We start from the raw sequence: 22676 nt of genomic DNA, 5'->3' as shown, positions 1-22676 counted from the left end.
ACTGACCATTTGGACAAATAATCACTAGTTTTTACTTCTTTGGTCACATAACTCCTCCTCCACGGCGCGGTGGCAGTGACAGCCTATGGCGACAGCAGGCCGCTGTGACAGCATATCCCAAAATGCTTTGAGAGGAGAATTCTCAGTGCAAAACATTCTGGGATATATCTTCCTCTTCTGAGGCCATTCTTTTCTTCTCATACACTTAGTAGACACTTTTTCTCTAAAGACCCTCGGCATACCGCGGCAAGAAAGGTGAGCTTCAATTACTGGCTGAAACTGTAGCTCACCACAGATATGTGGCTGAAATTGCAAATGTGCAGCAAAAGATAGCTACAGGAGCGAGCATGTAGAACGGCCTAATGTAAACATATCACCAGAATGATTGACAATTAGGAGAACCACTTATTTAGATGAAATAAAAGATCATCCTCTTTACCTTTAAGTTGCAATATGGCAGTATGTCCATGCGTTAAGTATGTTGCATTTCTTCTGAAATAGATCTATAATTGCGCATAAATTATTTAAATAGTTTTTTTGGTTTCACAGGTGGAGCCAGATAGTGGTTGGATGATGACTAAGAGTGCTGTTGACCACCTTCAAGGGACTGTTCTGTCCTTCTTTGTCAAAGCAACAGACTGCGGGTCTGCTCCAAAGCACTCCTTGGTGTCGGCCTTCATTCAAGTTGTCCCTCCAGATTCTTTCATTCCCTCATTTAGCCAGCCTCAGTATTCCTTCACCATCCCTGAAAACACCCCAGTAGGCACAGTGTTGGGCTCTGTGTACTTGGGCCCTGGTCAGACAGGGCTCTTCACTGCTGTCCCTGGAGAGACAATCGACAGTAACCAGGAGGAATCCTTCCTAGTGGAGAAGGAGACGGGTCTTATTCGCCTGGTAAAGCCATTAGACTACGAAGAATTCAGCAGCTTCAGGTTTAAGGTTGCAACAACAGCAAGAAAAGACTTGATAGAGACCATGTCAACTGTGGACGTGGAAGTTAAGGTCTGTCTGTCTGTCATGGGGTGGAAAATGTCTGCCACCTTCCTGAATTCTTATTTTTTTGCATGTTTGTTTTTAATTTCAAAATTTCTACCACAGGTGTGTCTCAGCCCAAATTAAAATTCCTGAAATGTTATTGGTAACCTGGATCATTGAACGGATTGTTTAAATGATTATTTATTATTGTGAATTAGGGAAATTGGCTGCTTGGTGGAGGCCTGGACTGTCAGAGTTCCTTCTTGACATCACTGCTTTCAATTAAATCTGTTTTTTGTTGATAATTTTTGAAAATTTTCTTTAAAAGGTCAGATTAATTCTATGATAGGAATTAAATTAGACAATGGGGCAGTTTTGCTTTCTATAATGTGATATTTTTTATAAATAAATTACATTTTTGAGGGCTTGATAACAATTGATTTGTCACTCAACAGATTCTAGATGTGAATGACAACAAGCCACAGTTTGAAACTAAGACATATGTAGCAACAGTGATGGAAGGAGTCCCATCAGGGACAAGAGTGATTCAAGTGCGTGCTTTTGATCCAGACTGGGGGTCCAATGGACAGGTATGTGAAAACCTAATGCAGCTGCACTTGTAGTAGTAAAAAGTAAAATACTTACACTTACTAATAAATATATTTTAATATATCTCTTTAAACTGCAGGTGACCTACAGCCTTGGTCTACTCCTCACCTACAATCCAGACCTTATGAAGGAGGCTCTGTCCCTCTCTGGCCCAATCACCGCTTCTTCTGTTTATGCCATTGATAGTAAAACTGGCTGGATAACCACTTTAGCCCAGATAGATCACGAGGCCTGCTCAAGTTATAGTTTCGAAGTTGTAGCCTCCGATCTTGCCGAGTCACAGCCTCTGTCCTCCACTACGGTGGTAACAGTCACCGTGTCAGATGTTAATGACAACCCACCGAGGTTCGAGAGAGAGTTCTACAGAGGTGCTGTGAAGGAGAGTGATCCACTTGGTGAAGTTGTAGCTGTTCTGAGAACAAAAGACACAGATGGCTCGGATCAAAACCGTCTTGTCAGCTTTTACATCACAGGTGATTAATATTGTTAGAAAATATAAACATTGAGATATTTACATTGCAGGTTCCAAATTTGTTTAAATCTGAGTTTGGATGACTTCTAAGTTCAAAAGTAGATTTAAAGAAATCACTCAGCCATGCAAATCATTTGCCCATATTTACATCAGGTACATATTGTGAAGTCTGCCTGATAAATTTCAGGAGTTATTTTCCTAATCAAATACGTTTTCTAATATGGCTTGAAAAGATTTATCTTTTAAAATTCTGAACTATGAAAATAAAAACACCCAAACCAGTTGTAAACCAAATAAAATTACTATGGATGATTTATCTGTATTGCCCAACTTACAGGTCCTACTGTTTATCATGCTTTTTTATGCTTCCAAAGTCAACTATAGGCATATATTTGATTCGATATTTAGTTTCCACTACATAGGTATTCATTTGAAATTAATTTTTTACCACAAAGAAATAAACTTGCCTTTTATCCACTATAGACTTTCCCTGCATGAGTACGTCCATTTCATGAGCCGCTATAGTTTTAGTTCAATAATTGCTTCTGGCAATTAGGGTCTTAGGCTGAACAAAGTCAGAAGGACTTTGTAACTTTGACACCAGTTAAAAAACGAACAGCTGCTGTCACTGTGCAGATTAGTTGCTGAAAGCAACCTTATAGTGCTCTGCCTCACATCACTGCTCACTGAGAGAAAATGAGTGTGTGTTACTGGATTCAAAGTATCTTGGAGGGTGTGGATATCAACAGCTCTACACAGACCAATCATGTCCACTTGTTGTTTCAGGATAGGGAGGGGCTGCTGCTCAGAGGGCAGAAATCATGAGAATTACTCAGACATTCATAAAACAAGCAAAATGCCACTTTGCGCATAACATTGATGAAGGAATTATTATGTAACATTGTTAAAAGTAAATAGAAAAGTATTTTTTTAAATATTATAGACCTTTTAAGTGACCCATGCTTGGATTTTGCAATAAGAATGAGGATGACTGGTGGGTTATGGTGAGGAAAAGATGCAGCAGGGGTGTTGAAGTGCATAACCATTACCCCAAACTACAATATCTTCTGCAATGAACTTAAGTCTGATGTGTATTTAGTAGAGTTATGTTTAATGCCTTGACAAGTCAGTACGTTTGTCAATATTTTCATCAAAACGTTATCATTAGAGTATATTTAATTTTAGATTTTCTTCATCATATCTTTGTATCTACTGTGTTTGTCTCTAGAGTGAGTGCACATCAGCAACCTGGTCCAAAAACCCAGCATAATTTAGTGTAATCTGCTTAGTGAATCTAATATAGACAGAAAATGATAAAGTAACAGAAGCAAAGTACAATAGCTGACAAATGAAAATGGAGTAGATTTTATTGCGTTGGAAATTCACACATATATAACCAAATGAGATTATAACCACATGAGTTTTTAATATTATGCTTGGAATTAACTAATGTGGTTCTTGCACTTTGTCTTACCCTTTGAAAATGTTCTGCTCACTTCTTATGAGAGTTATGAAAAAGATTAGGCTCTGCAGGGAAATTCCAACCTGAATTTTAATTTTTACTTTTTACTATCCCATCACCAGCAGCTAATTTGTCCTATCGTACTGGCATTTCAACAGAATAAACTAAACTGAATTATGTGATCGTAATCTGCTAATGGGATAAAAAGCTCATTTGGTTATAAATGTAAAAACTATTGAAATATTCGACGATACTCTGCCACCTGGGGTGTGAACAACAAGGCTATCAGCATCATTTGAGTGTGTAAATGGTTTCAGTCTGCTGGTCAGCTACTGTAATTTTTTTTTATCTTATGAATGAATATTGGTAGCCATATATGTTTACAATGCACTGCCAATGTTGGTGGGTTTTTAAATCCTTTTGTTGTTCATAGGGGGAAATCAACGAGGAGTGTTTGGCCTCACTCTTGTGCAGGGGGAGTGGAAGGTTTATGTCAGTGGTCTGCTGGATCGTGAGCAGCAGGACTGGTATCTGCTCAACATCACAGCCACTGATGGTCTGTACGTTGCACATACAGCAGTGGAGGTAACTGTGATGGATGCCAACGACAACAGTCCCATCTGTAACCAGGTTAGAGCTGAATAGATATGTAGATGTGCAATAAATTATTTGGAAAGCAAGTTAATGTAACTTTGACCTTTTCGGAAAGGGATTCAAAGATTTTGATACAGTCTGTTATTACTACCCAATACAATTATTTTGTTTTACATGACTCAATATTACAGGATTCCCACACAGCGTAAAATGTCATCCATACATTCATCTGTCCATCCATGCATCCGTCCGTCCATCCATCAATCATCCATCCATCCATCCATCCATCAATCCAACTAGGCATCCATCTGTCATCCATCTTTCCGTCCATCCGTCTGTCTGTCCACTGTAGCATCCATCCATCCATCCATCCATCCATCCATCCATCCATCCATCCATCCATCCATCCATCCATCCATCCATCCATCCATCCATCCTTCTTGTGATCAGTGTTTTTTTTATTTATTTATTTTTTTTTATATAAATGTTTAGTCTTCAAAAAACTTACAATAAAGTTGTTTTTTATTTATACTTTATATACTGCCAAAAAAGGGTTTTCTGGACTAAAGAATGAGGAGGTATAGTTTGTTTTTACTTGATGACCACTTATAATAAGTTATTTATAAATAAACAAACATTTAATACTCGAAGCAAGATTAAGACTTTTTTTTTTTTTACGTAACACCTACATTTCTAAAGAATAAAAAAAAATTAAAAATCTCATTTTCAATACCTGTGATCCCTCTTTTGGCTAATTTCAATGCAGCCTTTCTCAGAAAGTCATAGTGTTAATCCATGGAAGAATTAGCATAACTTGGTTTAAAAGTCAAAGAGGTCCAATACGGGAAAACGGAACTTGTTCTGGTAAAATAAATATGTGCTTTATTCCTCAGTGCCTTAAAGTACTAACTGAACCTGAATTAATTATTTGAAAAAGGCTTTGAATTTATTTTAATGAACACACTGTACCTTTTATCTTGAACCCTGCGTTGGTACTTTTTCAGAAATACCAACGCAAATAACTAAGGAATTTGAAAGTAAAATAGTATATGGGGTTTTAAATCACACAAAAAAGATCATTTACTTTAATTGATGTAACATGATGTTATGCTGTTATTAAAGTGAGTGCTGGTAAGGAAAATTATTGCAAAGCTGGAAGATAACTGGGCTGTAAATGTTTAGGGAGCATCTCCCTGGTTTATTAATTTTCAGCATTTTCAGCTCTTCAGTTTCAGAAAATTAGCAGAAGAATTATTAAAAATCATTAAGGATTTTCTTTGATGTATTTCCAGTCTCCTTTTTCCCATTCGCTAGTCTTTCTGTTCTCTTGTATAGCAAACCTATGTGCATGACTACAAGCGTACCTCTCTGGTTATCAGGGGAATCTGGGTACCTTACTAATGCTTTTTAAATTTAGGGAAACAATTTGAATAATAAAGTTGAGAAAATGTAAGTTTTCCATTTAGGAAAGAATCCCAAACATTTCTTAAATCCTTATATAGGATTGACAAAGCATCAAATATTAAGCTTCCAGAAAAGCTTTTCTAAAGCCTTGACCTCCATTCAACTGTAAATCTGTGGATTATGCTCACAATTCAGGTATGTTCCAGGAAACCAACCAATATTGATTAAGTCTACAAAGTCTGCCAAGAAGTGTGAAAATACCCTTACAGAATTATGCCCCAAGTATTTTGAGGTGTATAAAAAACTTGATATATTTGAAGCTTTGTGTAGTTTGATAAATCCACCATATATTCAAAAGCTGTGCACCCAATTTGTGCTTTTGAAAATGTTTGCAGTTGCATGTTGCAAAATCTTTCCACCCTGCAAAAAAGATTTATTATTATTATTGTTTTTATTATCCCTCCATATGGAGGACATATATTCTTGTTAATTATTTAAACCTTTCAGTGCCCAGTATGTGACAGGATACAATGTATTGTAGTAAGAGGAAAAGACAATAATGCCTGATACATTTTAAAGTTAATGGCTTTTCCATTATCGGTCCAGAAATTAATCAGTTTATTTTGTTGAAATAGAATAGCCATGAAACATAAGGGAAAGAAACGGGAAATATATAACATACTGTAAAGAAAAAAATATATTATGTGTGAGTAGATTTTTTATAGTAGTTCTCATGCATTGGCAGATATGAGATGGGATGGACTCCCTGGCAGGAAAAGGTGATTAACTTAGTTGACCTTGTTCTAAGACAATGGGGGCATTGCTTGCTTTAACAGTCAAAGCCTTTATAACAAAGACATGTATATTGTTTCCTACCTCGTCATCTGTTCTCATCTGGCTGTTTATTTTGTGCGCTGTCCTAGGCTGTTTATAGCGCCTCTTTTCCTGAGGACATTCAAATTAACAAGGGTATTCTGACGGTCGGTGCAACAGATGCTGACTCAGGTTCCAGTGCTGAGATCCAGTTTTCACTGTTTGGCATTGGAGTGGAGGATTTCTATATGGATGCCAACACGGGTACATTGTGTTTTCTTATTTTTATTATTTTACACCTAAAACTACATATACTCCCAAAACTAAGTGGCTAGGTATCTAAAAATATTTTCTTTCCTGTTTTCAAGGTGAGTTGCGTACTGCCACCGTGATGGACAGAGAAACAACATCCTCCTACAAGCTCATTGCTCAGGCTACTGATGGGGGAGGGCTGTTCTGTCGATCTGACATTTCTCTCAAAGTGTTGGACGTGAATGACAATGCTCCCTCATTCTCGACAACTCATTACCTGGCGAGCATTTATGAGAATGCCTCCCCCAAAGCCTTACTTACTCGCCTGCAAGCCAGTGACCCTGATGAAGGTAAACCAGTTAGAGGCTCAGCCATTGTTCAAGTTGTACAGTTTTGGTCAAAATAAGGCAACTGAGTGATCATGGAGTCAGTTTAAAATGGACATGTTGTATTAATGATTGTATATAGTGTGTCTAGAAGGCATTTCCCATTGTTATTTTCCCACTTAGTCCCATAACTACAAATGTGAGTTTTTAATCAATTTTTAGATATCGACCAACACATAGTGCATTACTGTCAGATTAAGGACACATAAAATTACATTTGAAGAAGAATTTCTATAGTTAAAAATCTTAATGGTGTGTTTTGTATCATTCAGCCTCCTTTATTCTGATACCCCTAAATACTGTAAGATTCTGTGTAATCAGCTTCCTTCAGAAATCACTAAGTCAAATTTACTTAGCTGTGTGTGGTTTAACCTCATAGAAATTAAGCTGTTCTATCCCAGAGGTATGTGGGAGAACATTATGAAGAGCAAGGAACACAACAAATGGGTAGGGCATGGAGGCGTCGATCATTTCATAGCAGTAAAATAAAACTATATCCTAAGCTGTAAACATCTCATATAACACTGTTTAACCCATCATTGAAGCTGCCATGCACTTCATAAATCTGGTATCTACAGAACAGTGTAAAAAACAACATTATTACCATGAGACCATCAAGTTATTCTGTCCTCAGTTTGCATTGAGGGGATACTGCAAACATGACAGAGGGTTCTCTGATCAGATGAGACCAAGCATTTACTATTTGGCTAATATGCAGAGCACCCTGTACACGCCAGGCATTACACTATGGAGATGTAATTAAGAATCTCCTTTATGATTTTCACATTTCTTCAAAAGACATTCTCAGTTTAATATGACTTATTTAAACTACTTACAGTAGGAGTAAATTAACATTTTCATAGCAAGATAAGTGCAGCCACAAAGGATTGCTATGGGAAGTGGGTGTTTGTCTAAATTAAAGTAAATACTTTCCACTTAGATTTTTATTTCTAACAAAGCATTTGTAACACCAACACTTTAACTAGCAGTTTGCACCCATTGTAGGTCTGAACCGTACCATTGTCTATTCCCTGGTGGATTCCTTTGATGGGATATTTTCCATCGATCCACTTACTGGAATAGTGATGCTGGAGAAAATCCTGGACAGAGAGAGTCGAGACTCCTATCGTGTTCGCGTTCAGGCTACCGATCGGGCTGGGCAGCTGGGAGCGCTGTCCTCACAGGTCAGTGTCAATTTACTCTTTTCTCTCTTTAACCGTTTTGGAGATTTAGCTTTTTAATTTATCGCCCTGGCTGTCTAATATAAAAAAAAAAAAAATCAGAGAATCGCCTTAAAACAGAAGACTTTTGAAACAGTATGATAGAAAATGGTTTAAAAATTATTTCCTTAAAAAAACCTGAAGTAGTTCAAATTTAGAATACTTATCAAATAAAAGTTTGATCTACCAAACAATTTTGTGTTGAAGGTAAACTCTTCATAAAAACATGTTTAAATGTAAACCAGTGACTAAAGCCAATTTTGTGCTTTCCATGTCTGAGTGTATAATCTTATCAAAATGATGTGGATGCACACCACCATATCTGCTTCTACTACAGTTTGGATAAGCTGCATCTAGGCTTTTACAACATATACACAATGTTGTGATGTGATGGAGGGAGCAATGTTCATCCTGTAAGTTTGTTAAGCATGAATGAATTAACACATGCATATGCAAACAAGTGAAACCATTTTGTTTACTAGAGAGATTTGTCTTTGAACAGGCTAGATTTTAATTAAGATAAGGTATCAGTACAGTTTTCAGTGGTCGGGAAGGAAATATAGGGAAGGTGACAGTAACTGTGGGGGGCGTTGTCAAAAAAACTGTAACTGTGTTTTTTCAGTTGTTTTGCTCTGTTTTGTTTTTCTGCTGTCCTCTAGTGTCTCAGAGCTGAACTGTGGTTTAACTTTTTTTTTTTTAGTGGCCTTCTGTATGCTTTTTTGGGTGTTTTTATTGTTCTTATACAATTTTTTTTTTTTTTTTCATCTCTGCTTGATTTTTTTTCATCTGGTTTGTGTTTTAGTTTTTTTTAGATTCCTCATTCTGTTTGTGTTCTTCCTTTTTCTTTCCCCTATTGCTGATTCACGTTGTTTTGTTGGCGCTCATGTGTTTTTTTTTGTTTTGTTTTGCATGTTTTCAATTCCTTCAGTGTGTTTTTTTTATCGCTTGTGTTTCTTTTTCTGTTCTTGTGTTTGATTTCGACGGTAATTTTGCGTTTTTTCTTATTTTGTTTTTTGGCTTCTTGGTCTTGGCGGCTGTTTCTGTGTGTATTTATGTGTTTCTCTTTTTGGCATTTCGCGCTGATCTTTGTTCTGTTGCCTCGTTTTCTTTCAGTGTCCGTTCTTGTCCTTGGTTGGGTTGTTTTAGCCTAGATAGGTTACTGTTTATGTGTATGTGTCTTCTTGTTCTGCGTTACTGTGTGGCCTCATTGTTTTTGACTGTCGATTTTGCTCTTTGTTTGTTTAGGTGAATTTTAAACATAACCAAAGTAATTATTTTTTGACCAAGAGAAAAAGTTTTAAAAGTTGGCACACAGCTTAACTAAATAAAACTAGAAACCACCAATCAGGCTAGAAATCTTGATTTAGAATCTTCAGAGGCACATCAAGACCCCATATCTCAGAAAACAGACTTTAAAATACTTCTGTTAGTCTATTAATAACTCTGGATTGGCATCAAAAGACTTTACAGACTTTCTGTCAGTCTATCAAACCCTAAATTGCTTTGAATCCAGATTAAAAACTCAATTGTTTAGAGTTGCATTTGACTATGCTATTTAAACATATTAGTTTTGTTTGCAGTCCGACTTTCCTTTTATGTTCATAAGATTCATTTTTATCAATATGTTGTCTTTATGTATTCATGTTCATTAATTCATTTAGTTACCTTAATGTTACTGCAATGTACGTATCCTACCATTTTTTTTGTCATGTACAGCAATTTGAAATGTCTTGCTACTAAAATGTGCTATACAGAAAACCTGCCTTACCTTTCCATTTTTTGCTGAGACTAAATACTGCTAAAAAAAGTCATTGATATGTTTAATTAACCTCATTATATGTATTTTCAGGTGCAATTTCAGTTGCAGATGACTTGGACTTTGAGGTATGCAAGGATTACTACATCACTGTCGAGGCCTGGGACAATGGGAACCCTCCTCTTAGCACTGCCACAATGATTGTCATCGAACTAATGGATGTCAATGACAATGCTCCTATGTTTGATCAGGACATCTATAATGTTCTGATTAGTGAGGATGCATCTATTGGGCAGACAGTTACAAGGGTAACATAATCCTTCCTTATTTGTTTTTCACATCCATTCATCATTTGAGCTAACTCCCTTTCCATGGACATGTGTTGTGAAGGTGTTTGCAGAAGATCTGGACAGCCAAGTCAATGGACGAATTACCTACTCAATTCTGAAAGGTGATCGAACCAACCACTTCTGGATTGATCCTGTGACAGGATTACTTAAAGTCAATAAGAGACTTGACAGAGAACTAGTAAGGATTCTTTTTTACATGCAGCACTTTTGATCTTCCTTAGTGTCCTTGGTAAAGATGTGCACAAAGCCTTGAAATAAATATATTTCTTCTTGAACCACCGTATAAATATGTATGTATTTTTTCTAGTTACACTTCAGAGTGCCTTTGTTCAGTTTCTAATCCATTCTGTCCTATTTGTATTTGAATTATAAATGTGCATGGTGGCCACTTCTCTCTAGGCTCTTTTCAAAATGTAAAGACTTGAATACATGCCATATGGGCCAGGCATCATGTGAAGACATCTCAAAGTCAAAGTGTCATTACCAACCATTAGATGTCAACGCAACAACTGGTGTATGTCAGGAAAAATGCCACTGTGTCTTACAGTCAGAATGTATTAACTAATAAAATGGTTTGATTAGTGTGATGTTTAAAGTGAGATTTAATGTACCAAAAACCATCAATACCAATACATACGGAGTGTACAGTAAATTGTGTACAACTAATTTGAGTTTCATAAAATGTTATTGTCTATTTTATGAAAATTGAATTTCATTAAATAAACACCATTCTAATGAAGTCTTTTATGTTTCTGTTCATCCTCTAGGTATCCAAGTACACTTTATCTGTGCAGGCATTTGACAGTGGCTCCCCTGCTATGTCCTCCACCGTCACTGTTAACATTGACATCTCTGATGTAAACGACAACCCCCCTATCTTCACTCCCCCCAACTCCACAGCTGTAATACAGGTTGGTCTGGGAACAAGTGTCCTCTTTTTAGCCTTCTTTTGCTTTGACACTCAAAATCATCATTGTACTTTCAGCTCAACCAGGCTGCAGGCACCACCCTGCTGACGCTGTCAGTCAGTGACAAAGACTCCCCGAGAAATGGTGCTCCCTTTGTGTTTCGCATAGTGGCAGGAAATGAAGGTAGTTTCTTCCGTTTGGAGCAGACTGGATCTCTCAAGTCCAACCGTGTGTTTGGTCCTGAAGCACCCAGAGAATTCATACTTGAAATACAGGTAAGGGCTAGAAAGCCTGTTGCCGATTGTTATTTACCTTGAGGTTCTTGAGAAAATACCCATGATAACTAAAAAAAGAAAAAAACTGAAATCACCATTTAGACAGATGCAGTGAAAGTTCAGATACAGTTTAAACTAAGGCTGCATTAACACCAATAAAGTCCTTTAGTCCAATTTTTGGTCCCAACAAATAGCAGGCTTTATTTATTTATTTTATTGTCAGCTTCGGTTTGCACTCAGATTGAACAGAAATGACCTGGGCATGAGGGAACCAGAACTGAAATTTTATGAAATTACTATACGATTCCTTACTTAAAACACTTTTTTTTTTGCATATACTGTATATGCTGTAACAGCTGCAAAATCGTTGCATCATTCAATGCAGATTCTAAGTTGTTTTATTTCATTGGAGAATGCCTTACACAAGCTGAAGGAGATCCACAGCATGCTGGCAGCAATGTTGCCAAGCAACAGATGGTGGATCAGGAATAGTTTTGATATTACCTTTACAGCTATGGTGGCTTGCTAACTTCAAAAAAAGCATGCTTTCTGTAGTCTGGTCTGATTTAGGCCAATTTGTATTAAAGCTGTGGTTGGGAATGTTTGAGCTAGGAAACAGCAGTCCCCATCCCACTTCTGTTCAAAGCTACATTGTCCCCCAAAACTCAATGCACATCTCACAGCAGAACTTGGAAAAGCAAAGGGGAGCCGACTGCGCCATTTCTTTCATTACATTTTAGACTTCAACCTAACCACCTCATTCATTTCTAAATACACTATATTATTATTGTGGCTTTCAAGTCACCATGCTAGGTTTTGCAGTACTTACCATACATTTTTTAGCATGTCATTTTTAGCAATATTAACCTCACAAGGTGCCAAAGGGTGTTGTGAATAATTTCAGCAATGGCCAAACCTAATGAGTGCGGAGGAGGAGGGACAGAGGTGAATGCATCTGATTGGTTTTTTCCATCCCAGCCGAATGGCAGGGATTGGGCTTTTTTTCAGGCTTCCAGCTCTCACAGACGTCTGAGTTTTTTTTGGTTCCCTTTTCTGAATAAATAAGGTATTGACCACTCATAGGATGGAAGGACCATTTCACTCAATATAACAAAAAATGTTTCTAAATAGTACTCTCAGCGATAGTTTTAAGACCTGAAGCAAACACAAGTTTATTTGGAAGCAGACAGAGACCACCTTAAAAAGTGGGTCTAGGTTCAATCGTTTGGTCCAAACAATGAGTCACTTGAGCCTATTCTAACCTGCAGAGACAGTCTTGAGCAATGAGGGGAAAACAATCTCCGGTCCTGTTAAAGCGATCCAAATGTGGCAGGGTAAATACATCCTTAATACGGTTATACGTGTTATACTTTAACTCTTTCACATTAAGTTGGACTGATTTTCTTTTCTTAAAAGAAAAATACTGGCAAATATATGTTTTGAGAACTGTTTATCACTTATTATAAAATCAGAATTTGACAAAGATTAAAATCTCCTTGAACTAACTAAAAAAGACCAAATGATGATTTAGATTTGTAAGCATCTGATAGGTTTATTCCCTATATACAAGTTAAAAAGAAACACTCTTCCGCTAAGAGTGACAGGCAACTCAGTAAAGAAGAGGCTACCACTTTAACAACAACATAAAAAGACAGCTTACCTTGTAAATGCCCCATGAAAAAAATTCTTAACCCATGGAAACTTGGGAAACATGTCCTACTGTATGATGGGCTGTACGATGAGGCACTGTTGCCTTAGAATGGTAAATGGCCTGTACTTATATAGGACTTTTTTAAGTCAGGAGACTTGACCGAAGCGCTTCAGGGTAGATTCATACACTTTGCAAGTACTCATACATACTTCATACTCATTGCAAGCCACATATTAGCCACAGCTGCTATGGGGTTCACATAGGGCGTACATAGTCACCTCTGACCACCATCAGAAAGCAATGTGGGTGAAGTGTCTTGCAGAATACGACACAACAACACTGAAAAAAGGAAAAGGGCTTGAGCTGGTTGCAGGGTGAACTCCTTCATCTGTTGGATAAATAAGAATAAGATGGTCTGCTGTTGTAGTCCAGACCGCCTTGGTTTTCTCCAATATGAGGTAGATTAGTCTGATTATATGCATGGTTGTTTTTCCTTTTTTTGCCCTGTGATAAACTGCCAATTCATACAGGGTGACCCGTGTCTCAGTACGCATTTATCCACCACTTGTATTTCAAGTATACAGTAATTCATTGCTTTTTTTAATTTTAGTTTTCTTGATACTTCAGTTTAGAGTTGCTATTACAAACAGTGATGTTAAACAGCAAAACCGCATGTGTTATTGTCTTTTCATACATGATAGAAAATGTGACTTTAACAGTAGACTGAATTACATTATGGTTTGTGTAATCTAGTTAATTAGTTTAAATTCTCATCCAGCAGTAATGATATCCTTTCCTCACTAGTTTCTATGTATCTGCAGGCACATGTTTATTTCCTCACTAATTTGTTGTACCCTTTTGGTTCCATAGGCAAGTGACTCAGGTAAGCCGAGTCTTACCTCTTCTTCCTGGGTTTTTCTGAGAGTCATCGGCAACAGTCAATACAAGCCCATTGTCTCCCCTCTGGAGATATACATCATCATGTCAACGGATACTTTTCCTGGTGGTCCAGTCGGCCGGATTTATGCCACCGACCGTGACCCCAATGATGTCCTTTCATTTACCCATAAGCCTCAGCCAAAGGCCATGTTCAAGATCAACAGACAAGATGGCAGTGTAGTTGCTCTGCCAGGCTTGGAACCCGGGAGGTACATGATTATCACACAAACGCAACACTTCAAGCAGGGAAATGTTCGCTCTAGAAAAACTTCTTTACATTAAATTTATTTTGTGTTCTTGTCTTCTTTCAGGTACCAGATGAACGCAACAGTGAGTGATGGACGTTTTGCTGTCATAGCTGACGTGTCAGTACAGGTTGAACAGGTGACAGATGTTTTGCTGCGCAGCGCACTCACATTTCGTTTTAACTCCATCTCATGGGAGGAATTACTTGGACGGTACCTTAACCAGATTAAAGTAACTTTACGGGCTATAGCCGGATGGAAATGGTTGCCAGGGCAGCAGGATCCTCTTCACATACTTGGTGTGCAGCCTGTGACAGGGACATCTGACATCAATCTGGTTCTAGCAGTGGAGAGGCCTGAGACGTTAGGCAGTGGACGGATGGAGGGGTTCTACTCCCGGCAGGAGCTGGCAGCAAAGCTGGAGGAGGCAGCAGCTCGGGGTCAGATTCGAGGCTCCCTGGCTGGAGCAGTTTTGGTAGACAGCACCTGTTCTGGGAAACTGGATTGTGGGGATCGGGTGTGTAAAAGCATACTAGTGATGGAGGGTGGTTTGCCTGTTACTTACAACACGGAGAGGATCAGCTTGGTGATGCCGAGGTTCGGACGCACAGAGACCTGCACTTGTCAAGGTGAGTGTTTTACTTTTACCAACACTTATTCTTACAAAATGTTCATATTACTAAATTTATAATTTTATTTTTTGTAATAATAATAAAATTGTACCTTCACTGGCCAGATTAATAAGAACATCTTAAAAGTACTCTTTTTTTTATGCATTCACAGTTCTCTTAAAGGTATTGTAAAAGGATTTTTGCAAATTTTTGAAGAGATTATCCACTAAAAAATATACAACCCTGTACCTGCTCCCAAGAAGGAACGTCTATTAAACCCGTGCTTGAGCATGCACAGGACCATTTCTCCTTGTGCATTCTCTGTTTAAAAGTTGCTGTTTGCATTTCATACAAGCTTACTTGCCAAATGAAGATTTGCAATTATTCCACTATGTCAGACTCCCCACCGGTGATTAAAAATGAGGACGAGCACGTAGGAGGGCCTTACGTAAACATATCACCAGATTGATTGACAATAAGGAGGAATACTTATTTTGATGATCCACCTGGAAAAAAAATATCCTCCACTCTACCTTTAATTTTTAATTGCATATATATAGCAAACTGCCTTAAATTTTTTTTTGAGATTTGGTCTCATGTTGGCATAATATTCTTAAGCAGCTGATTTTTCATGTTCAAAACAGACTGTAAAAATCTGCTAATCACTGTATGGAAATGTGCTCTATTGGTATATGGTTAATTTGAAAGCTATTGGATTATGGTGACAATTTTTATTTTCATGACTTTTTTGGAAGATTTTAATGTTGTCACATGATTTGTTATCTTGATGAAAGTAGCCTTTAGAAGTTGGGTATACTATGGTCATAAAGAAATGTACAACAGTAGTAATCCTAAAATAGATGTTAAATTGATACTAAGAGACTCATCACCACCAGTCTGAATTTTAAAATAGATCTAGTGTTTTACAGTATGGTAGCATTATTATAACGCAGGTAACATAACTATGATGCACTCTAGTTTAGCTAGTGCAAATGATTGACTCAGTTGTTTTAAACTGTCAATACTGCCACCTAACATGATATCCTGTCTTCTGCTGCTGCCTTCTGGCTGTTTTAAGGTTTGACATATTTTATATTCAGAAACAGTGTTCTGCATTTACCCTTTTTAACTAGTGGATATTTACTTCTTTCTGTCAACTCAAACTGATTGTTTGAGCTGAGACCAGCATAGCATTCTTATTCACACAGTCGCTTCCCTCTGGAGATTTTTGTTTGTTTCGGATCAACCATTTTCTTTAAATGTGTGTAAAAACCCAATTATGTCAACATTTTCTGTATTTCCTCATTGGCAACAAATACCAAGCAGTTTTGAAACTCACTTAAATCCCTTTCTTTCTCCCATGCCGATAATCAGTTTAAACTTCAGCGCTATCTCTATCACATCTGAACGCCTTCATAGATTTAGTTGACGCCATGTAATTAGCTGAGGCACTATGTGCATTAAAAAGGAACTCAACTGGTTCTTCGAGGTGTAATAATTTGTGCATATATTTTTTTGTGGTCTTGCTAAATTGAATTTACAGTGTTTTGTTTATTTCCTGCTGCTGCAACCGATACATTTTATATATTGGGATTATTTAAATACATTTGTTTTATTCTTATTTGCCTTTCACAAACTTTTCTGAGACATTTTGTTTTGTAGACTTAAAAGTAGTATTTTTATCGCTATACATTCTAAAGATTGAATAATATGCATCATTGCTTGATAAAATAAAAGTATAGCTCCATTGTGTTGTTATTTACTCTAATTCGCCCCCTCTCCAAAACAGGAGGGACGTGTCCATCCCCTGTGGAACTTTGTGAAGGTCAGTCCTGTCCAGCCGACATGCAGTGTGTTCTTTCTGGTCCAACAACGCCATCTGTCTGCCAGTGTCAGCCTGACAGATTGGATGAGTGTGCAGGTAGCATTCAATTATTATTGGTTTTTTAGTCGCCTCTATTCAGAGCGGAGGCACTTGATTGTAAATAATATAAGAAATTAGTTTTCTTTATTTTACCGCTGTTGTTAAAGAAAAATGATCTTCTGTCTTTATGTGATGTAACTGAGTAGGTCCGACATCTCTGAGTTTCTCTGGAAACAGCTACATCAAGTACAGAGTGACAGAAAGGGTGCAGAGTGGAGAGATGAGACTTGGCCTCAGGGTTAGAACACTCCAAAGAAGAGGAGTTATTATGTTCACTCGTGTTAACCCTTGCACCATGTTAAAGGTACGCTTTCACTTTACTCTTTTGTTTCCTTCTTATGGAACAAAAGATAAATACCTCAAAGCTTTTTGTACTAATTCTACAAACAGTAAACTGTTTAAAATTCTGAAATGTCATGTTCCCAGATTGAAGGGGGTCGACTGTGGTTCCAGTTGGACTGTGACAACACTCTTGGAATTATGGGTATCTCAGACAGACCAATAAATGATGGTCTCTGGCATTCAGTCGCTCTAGAGCTCACCAGAAACTACACCCTTTTGTCGGTGGACAACAGTTACGTGGAACGTCGCAGAGCAGCACAGGCCCCTGTCCGTCTCTGGCCAATAGCCCCTGATTCATTGCTTTTCTTTGGGGCACAAGTGAGACTGCTGAACAGGCCAGTTGAAAGGCCTGTCTTTGGGCCTGAGAAAAGCATGGAAGGAGGGCCAGAATTCGGAGAGCGTTCATTTAGGGTCCCAGCAAGGGCTCAGGATGGCTTCCAAGGGTGCCTTGGGTCACTGATGCTTAACGGTAACGAGCTGCCCCTCCAAAATAAGAGGAGCCGTTACGCTGAGATAGCCGGGCTCAGCGAGGTCAAGCTGGGCTGCGTTCTTTATCCAGATCCTTGCATCAGCCAGCCATGCCTCAATGGAGCCATCTGCAGCAGCCTGCCATTTGGAGGTCTGTATGCATACAGATGTGTCAGTCTAATTGTTTTGTATTTACTGTTTATAAAAAAAAAAAAAAAAACATCTATTTATATAGAAACAAATCTCTACAAGTTAGATTTTATGCAGAAGTTCATTTATTTAAGTAAGTCACTCAAGTGAAATACATATATTGTTCTTATATACAGGATTAAATAGCTTTAAGCATATGTTTCTGTCACTATTAATGTGGCTTTTTCCAAATTACAATTATTACAATATTCAACATTGTTTTTATATGGACATTGTGTGGTAATTGCCTGAACAACAATGTGTAAGACTGTTGTTAAACTGGCTGTTTGGAGTGATGTTCAGAGGCATCAGGAATGGAGGCAGCCTTGTAGGCTTCTATTAAAGCAACCTGGGCTTTCTTAACGCCTCATGGGGCCACGGTCAGATTCCCTTGCTTTGATAAAATACGGTAGTCCATGCAAAAGCAGCCCTAAAAAGCCTTGGGTCCATTAATGTTAAAACATTCTGAAATGAAATCCTTGTTTTGTTAGTCAAGTATAACATGTATTTCTCATCAAAATTGACCTAAATAAACCCTTATAATACAGGGCATACTTATCCCTACAGTTTATATCCTTGTAAAAGGAATTTAACTTTTTTTTAACAAATCCCTAATAATATAAACATAAAAAGAATTTAATCATTATTTGTAGAATGACTCTGTATCAATGTCTTTTTGTTGTTGTCGAATCTTTATGAACAGGCTTCATGTGCAGTTGCAGCAGTGGATTCACTGGGGGGCGCTGTGAAGTTGAACTAACGTCCTGTATGCCAAACCCTTGCCAGAATGGTGGAAAATGCAAGGCTGCTGGCAATGCATTCCTCTGCGGCTGTCCGAGAGGCCTCACAGGATTAGTGTAAGATAAAAGAAGCATTATAAACACTTTAATAACACAACAGGCTTAACAGTAGACTGTAGAAGGTGTTGATTATTAGTGTGCCCCACTTAGAGACTGTTCAAACACTTACACTCTGAGTGGTAGATGCATCTTTTAAGAATAAAATGCCATGTGTTAGAGTCCAGCCCCACAAAACATGCACAGATTCCTCCATTAGTCACTATGTGTTTGTATCTTAATGATGTGAGAGACAAATCGGAGGTTCTAATTTAATTCTGGATCATTCTTGCTTGGAAAGCCGTAATCTGTCTGTAGCCTCCTTCCTAATTACTGCTCTGTAATTGCCTTTGAAATAACCTCTGCACTCTTATGGTTGTTAAAGGGACTCACCACTAGAGGGCAGTTTTCCATCAAATGAAGAGTTAATGGCATATCAATAGAAGTTTGTCTGCTAAAGCTGAAATTAATAAAACACTTTTCAAGATTGCAAATAAAAGTATACATGCACTTTCAAGCTTTGGACATTTAATTATTTATTAGGGGGATTTATACAACTTTTGTAAATAAAAAAATATATGTACTTTGAATTTACTCAAACAACCATCCGATATGTGGCCAAAATTAGGCTAAGAAGCTTCTCTTATATTTGGGAAAATGTCAACTAGTAAGTTGTGTATCATAAAAAAAAACTTTTTATAGCCGTCATAACAGTCCCTGTTGTTGATGTTCTTTGAAAATGTTTTTTCATGGTCTGAACTCTGGCTCTTTGATATTTAACTAACTCTCAGTAGGTTTGGGGTTGAAGCTTTGTAAAAAAAATGTCTACACATAAATGATTTATTTAAACGGATGCTGACATGTTTTTATTATCATTACACAAACCAAAGGAAAACTTTCTATTTCAGGAAGACTGGCCAAATTTCCATCTTTGGTTATTGCATAAGCTTCCTGATTGCAATACAAAGTGTCTTACTGAGTTGCAACTAAGGCCTGTGTAGCTAAATATTAGTGGTGGTTTAAGAGGGTTTATTAGAATTATTTATAATTGTGACCCTTTGCAGACTACATGAGTGCATGCAGACTGCTTTACCACAGCTGTTTGTATGTTGTGCCTACAAAAGTCCTAAGCAGAAACTTCATTTTGTAATTAATAACCATCAGTAACAACAAATTAAAAAGTCACATTTGGACATTTCATATACACTGAATGAAAAAACTCAACTGACAGACAGTCTGAGCTTTTCTGTTTTTAATTAGGCCATAACATATTCATTATTCAAAATATGTATGAGAAGATTTTACTGACCAGCAGATCTGATCCTTAAGGAATAAAACTTTATAAACTAAATGACTTCCTGCACTTTTGCAGTATCATTTAAAGAAAACTTTGCTTAGTTTCACAATAAGGCTTCTTCAGAAATGTTTTTGCTTTGGTCCAAAAAAACGAAGAAAAAAAAAACTGTAGTAAAGCGTTTTGAAAAATCCCATCAAGGAAAAAAAATAATTGAAAAGAAAAAAAAAGCATGCATTTCTTCTCTCCTTCACAGTGGGACACTGTGTTTGATATATAAAGCTAAGACGAACACGAGAGCTTGCAGAGGATGAAATTACACGATTATTTTGGAAGGCATTTATCCTTTGCTGAATTTCTGTGAAATGTCTCTTGTTTTTTAACCTAATGAAATCAGATCAAAAGAACATTTAGAGAGATCAACCTTTGGTTTGAGAGAAGTAATTTTCTCTAGACATAATGGGAAAGCAATAACGACTGTGGAATTTGATTTAAGCATTTGAGATGTCTAATTAAGAATCAAAAAAGAAGAAAGGATTTTGATTTTTTTTTTTATTTTTCCATTTGTTAATCATTATCTATTTATTCCCCCATATCTAGTTTATAGTCGCTTTTATTTAGACGTTTAGTTAAAATATATAAAAATACAGTATATTATCGTTTAACACCATTTTGTATTTTCTAAATAAAAATTAAATCCCCATTTGAACTTTTCATGCATGTTAAAATGTATATTACTTGTCTGACAGGTGTGACATGGATGTAAATGAATGCGAGGAGGAAATCTGCGGAAACAGAGGAGAGTGTATTAACACCTTTGGTTCATTCTATTGCAACTGCTCAGACGGATACGAAGAGCAGTTTTGTGATGATCAGGGCCCAGAGGGCGACACACAGGTAAACTTTTAACCAGGCACAAAGTGGAATTAAACGAGGAATAAATCCTGGAGAAAATAGCACAGTTATTCATCTAATTATACTTTGGAGACGCGGTGAAACTGCCGGGAGTTTTGTGAAATATAACCACCTGGAGGGCTTTGCATCCTTGTCTTCGCACTGAATGAGATAAAGTGTGGTAATGGGTGAATCACAGCTTTCATTTGAAGTTTTCCATGCTTGTGACTTTTATTATGCATTACACTGTGTACCTTCTGGTGCAGTTTTAAGACGCTTTCAAGTTTCCTTCGTCAGAATGAAAGTGTTAGACTCATCTTAAAATTGGTGTGGTTTATCTTTCCTTCCTCTCATTGCCACTTTGTTTTTATTAATCATGAAGTGAAACAAAGCTACCAAGCTGCTTTCTAAAACTGCTTCCCTAATATAGAAGACACTGCTCTAATATATCAATTGCATAGATTGTCCATTAATTTAAAAAGAAAACCTATTAAATTATCCAAGAGGACCTCATACACAAGTGCTGCTTTCTGCAAGATCCTAGAACTTAGAACCTTTTTCACATTTTATCACCTTCCATCCCAAAATTTTGTTGTATCTATTTATATTATTATTATCAATGGAGCTGTTCTCAGAAGGCCTTAAAGGTTTGTTAGAGAAAATTCATGAACAAACAATATCCTAAAGATCAAGGAAGCCTACCAGACAGCAAATTGTGGAGTAGTTCAAAGCAGGTTTAGGATATAAATCAATATCTCAACCTTTCAGCATCTTTTGGAGAAACCTTAAATCAATAATCCATAAATTGAAACAGTACGGCAGAACTGCAAACCTGCTGGGACATAGAGATCTGCCTATAATGACCGGCTGGACAGGAGGAGCATTAATCAGAACGTAGCCAAAATGCCCAAGGTAACTCTCACAGAAGCGAGAGTGATCCACAACTCAGATGGGAGAAACTGTCAATCCACATACAATCCACAGATCTGGGCTGTTTGAAAGAATGGGAACAAAACAACTATTGCTAAAAAAATATCCAAAGGAAGTCTCCTTTACGTATTAGAAAAATGTGAGTTTTTGACTGAGATGTAAAACCCTGCATTTGCCTGGAAGGCACAGATCCCCCTAAATACACAATTATGAAACATAGCGGTAGAAGCATCAAGCTGTGTGAAGACAGAAAAGCTGTTCAGATTCGATGGTTGAGTGTGTTAGCTAAATCAACACAATGGAAGAGATTAGCGACTCAGATGTTTTTTTTTTTTTAAATCTTCCAATCAGATCATGACCCTAAACCTGCAGCCAGAGCCTTAATGAGATAATTTAGATCAAAGTATGTTTATGATGGAATGGACCAGTCAAAGTCCAGACTTTAGTTATAGTGAATTTAGATTTGGATATTGCCAAGCTAGAAAATTGGTGTTCACACACGCTCTGTTTTTAATGTGACAATAGGATCCAAGTTTTTCCTCATATTAAGTCTTTTGATTTATTTCATGTCGAGACACCTGCAAGGCTCCTTTCCCCTATTCATGAAACATTTCCTGTGTTTACTCTGTGGGATTATTCCTGTCAGTGTACCCGGGAAAGTAAATACCACACACTGGTTTCTTCTTTTAAGCAGAGGTTTTTAATCTTGAATTGTTCTCTGTATTTCTGCATCCATCTTTTACTTTGTCCTGACTCATTGGGTTAGATCCAGATAAAAGTGCCTCCTTCCAGGATTGTTCTATGACCTCAATCTTTCAACAATGTTCCCTAACAGTTGTGACCACAAAGCTAAATACAAATTGGCATCATCTGTGCA

General features: G+C 37.3%; 1 protein-coding gene across 1 annotated transcript in view; it reads left to right on the top strand.

Annotated features, from left to right (window-relative positions):
* Positions 1-22676, top strand: part of LOC107087917 (protocadherin Fat 3-like) — a 107481-nt gene that overhangs the window by 58709 nt on the left and 26096 nt on the right. Inside the window, exons 27-45 of the mRNA XM_015379758.1 lie at positions 550-1002; positions 1431-1565; positions 1664-2057; positions 3952-4148; positions 6440-6593; positions 6698-6931; positions 7973-8151; positions 9433-9454; positions 10037-10251; positions 10334-10471; positions 11061-11204; positions 11279-11476; positions 13998-14275; positions 14378-14940; positions 16712-16843; positions 16993-17150; positions 17273-17807; positions 18549-18702; positions 20725-20872. Coding sequence (XP_015235244.1) covers positions 550-1002; positions 1431-1565; positions 1664-2057; positions 3952-4148; positions 6440-6593; positions 6698-6931; positions 7973-8151; positions 9433-9454; positions 10037-10251; positions 10334-10471; positions 11061-11204; positions 11279-11476; positions 13998-14275; positions 14378-14940; positions 16712-16843; positions 16993-17150; positions 17273-17807; positions 18549-18702; positions 20725-20872 — 4431 coding nt within the window. The remainder of the gene's footprint in view (positions 1-549; positions 1003-1430; positions 1566-1663; positions 2058-3951; positions 4149-6439; positions 6594-6697; positions 6932-7972; positions 8152-9432; positions 9455-10036; positions 10252-10333; positions 10472-11060; positions 11205-11278; positions 11477-13997; positions 14276-14377; positions 14941-16711; positions 16844-16992; positions 17151-17272; positions 17808-18548; positions 18703-20724; positions 20873-22676) is intronic.

The sequence above is a fragment of the Cyprinodon variegatus genome, unplaced genomic scaffold (genome assembly GCF_000732505.1).
Source record: "Cyprinodon variegatus isolate N-32 unplaced genomic scaffold, C_variegatus-1.0 Scaffold199, whole genome shotgun sequence".
NCBI lineage: Eukaryota > Metazoa > Chordata > Actinopteri > Cyprinodontiformes > Cyprinodontidae > Cyprinodon > Cyprinodon variegatus.
This window is presented reverse-complemented; position numbering and strand designations above follow the sequence as displayed.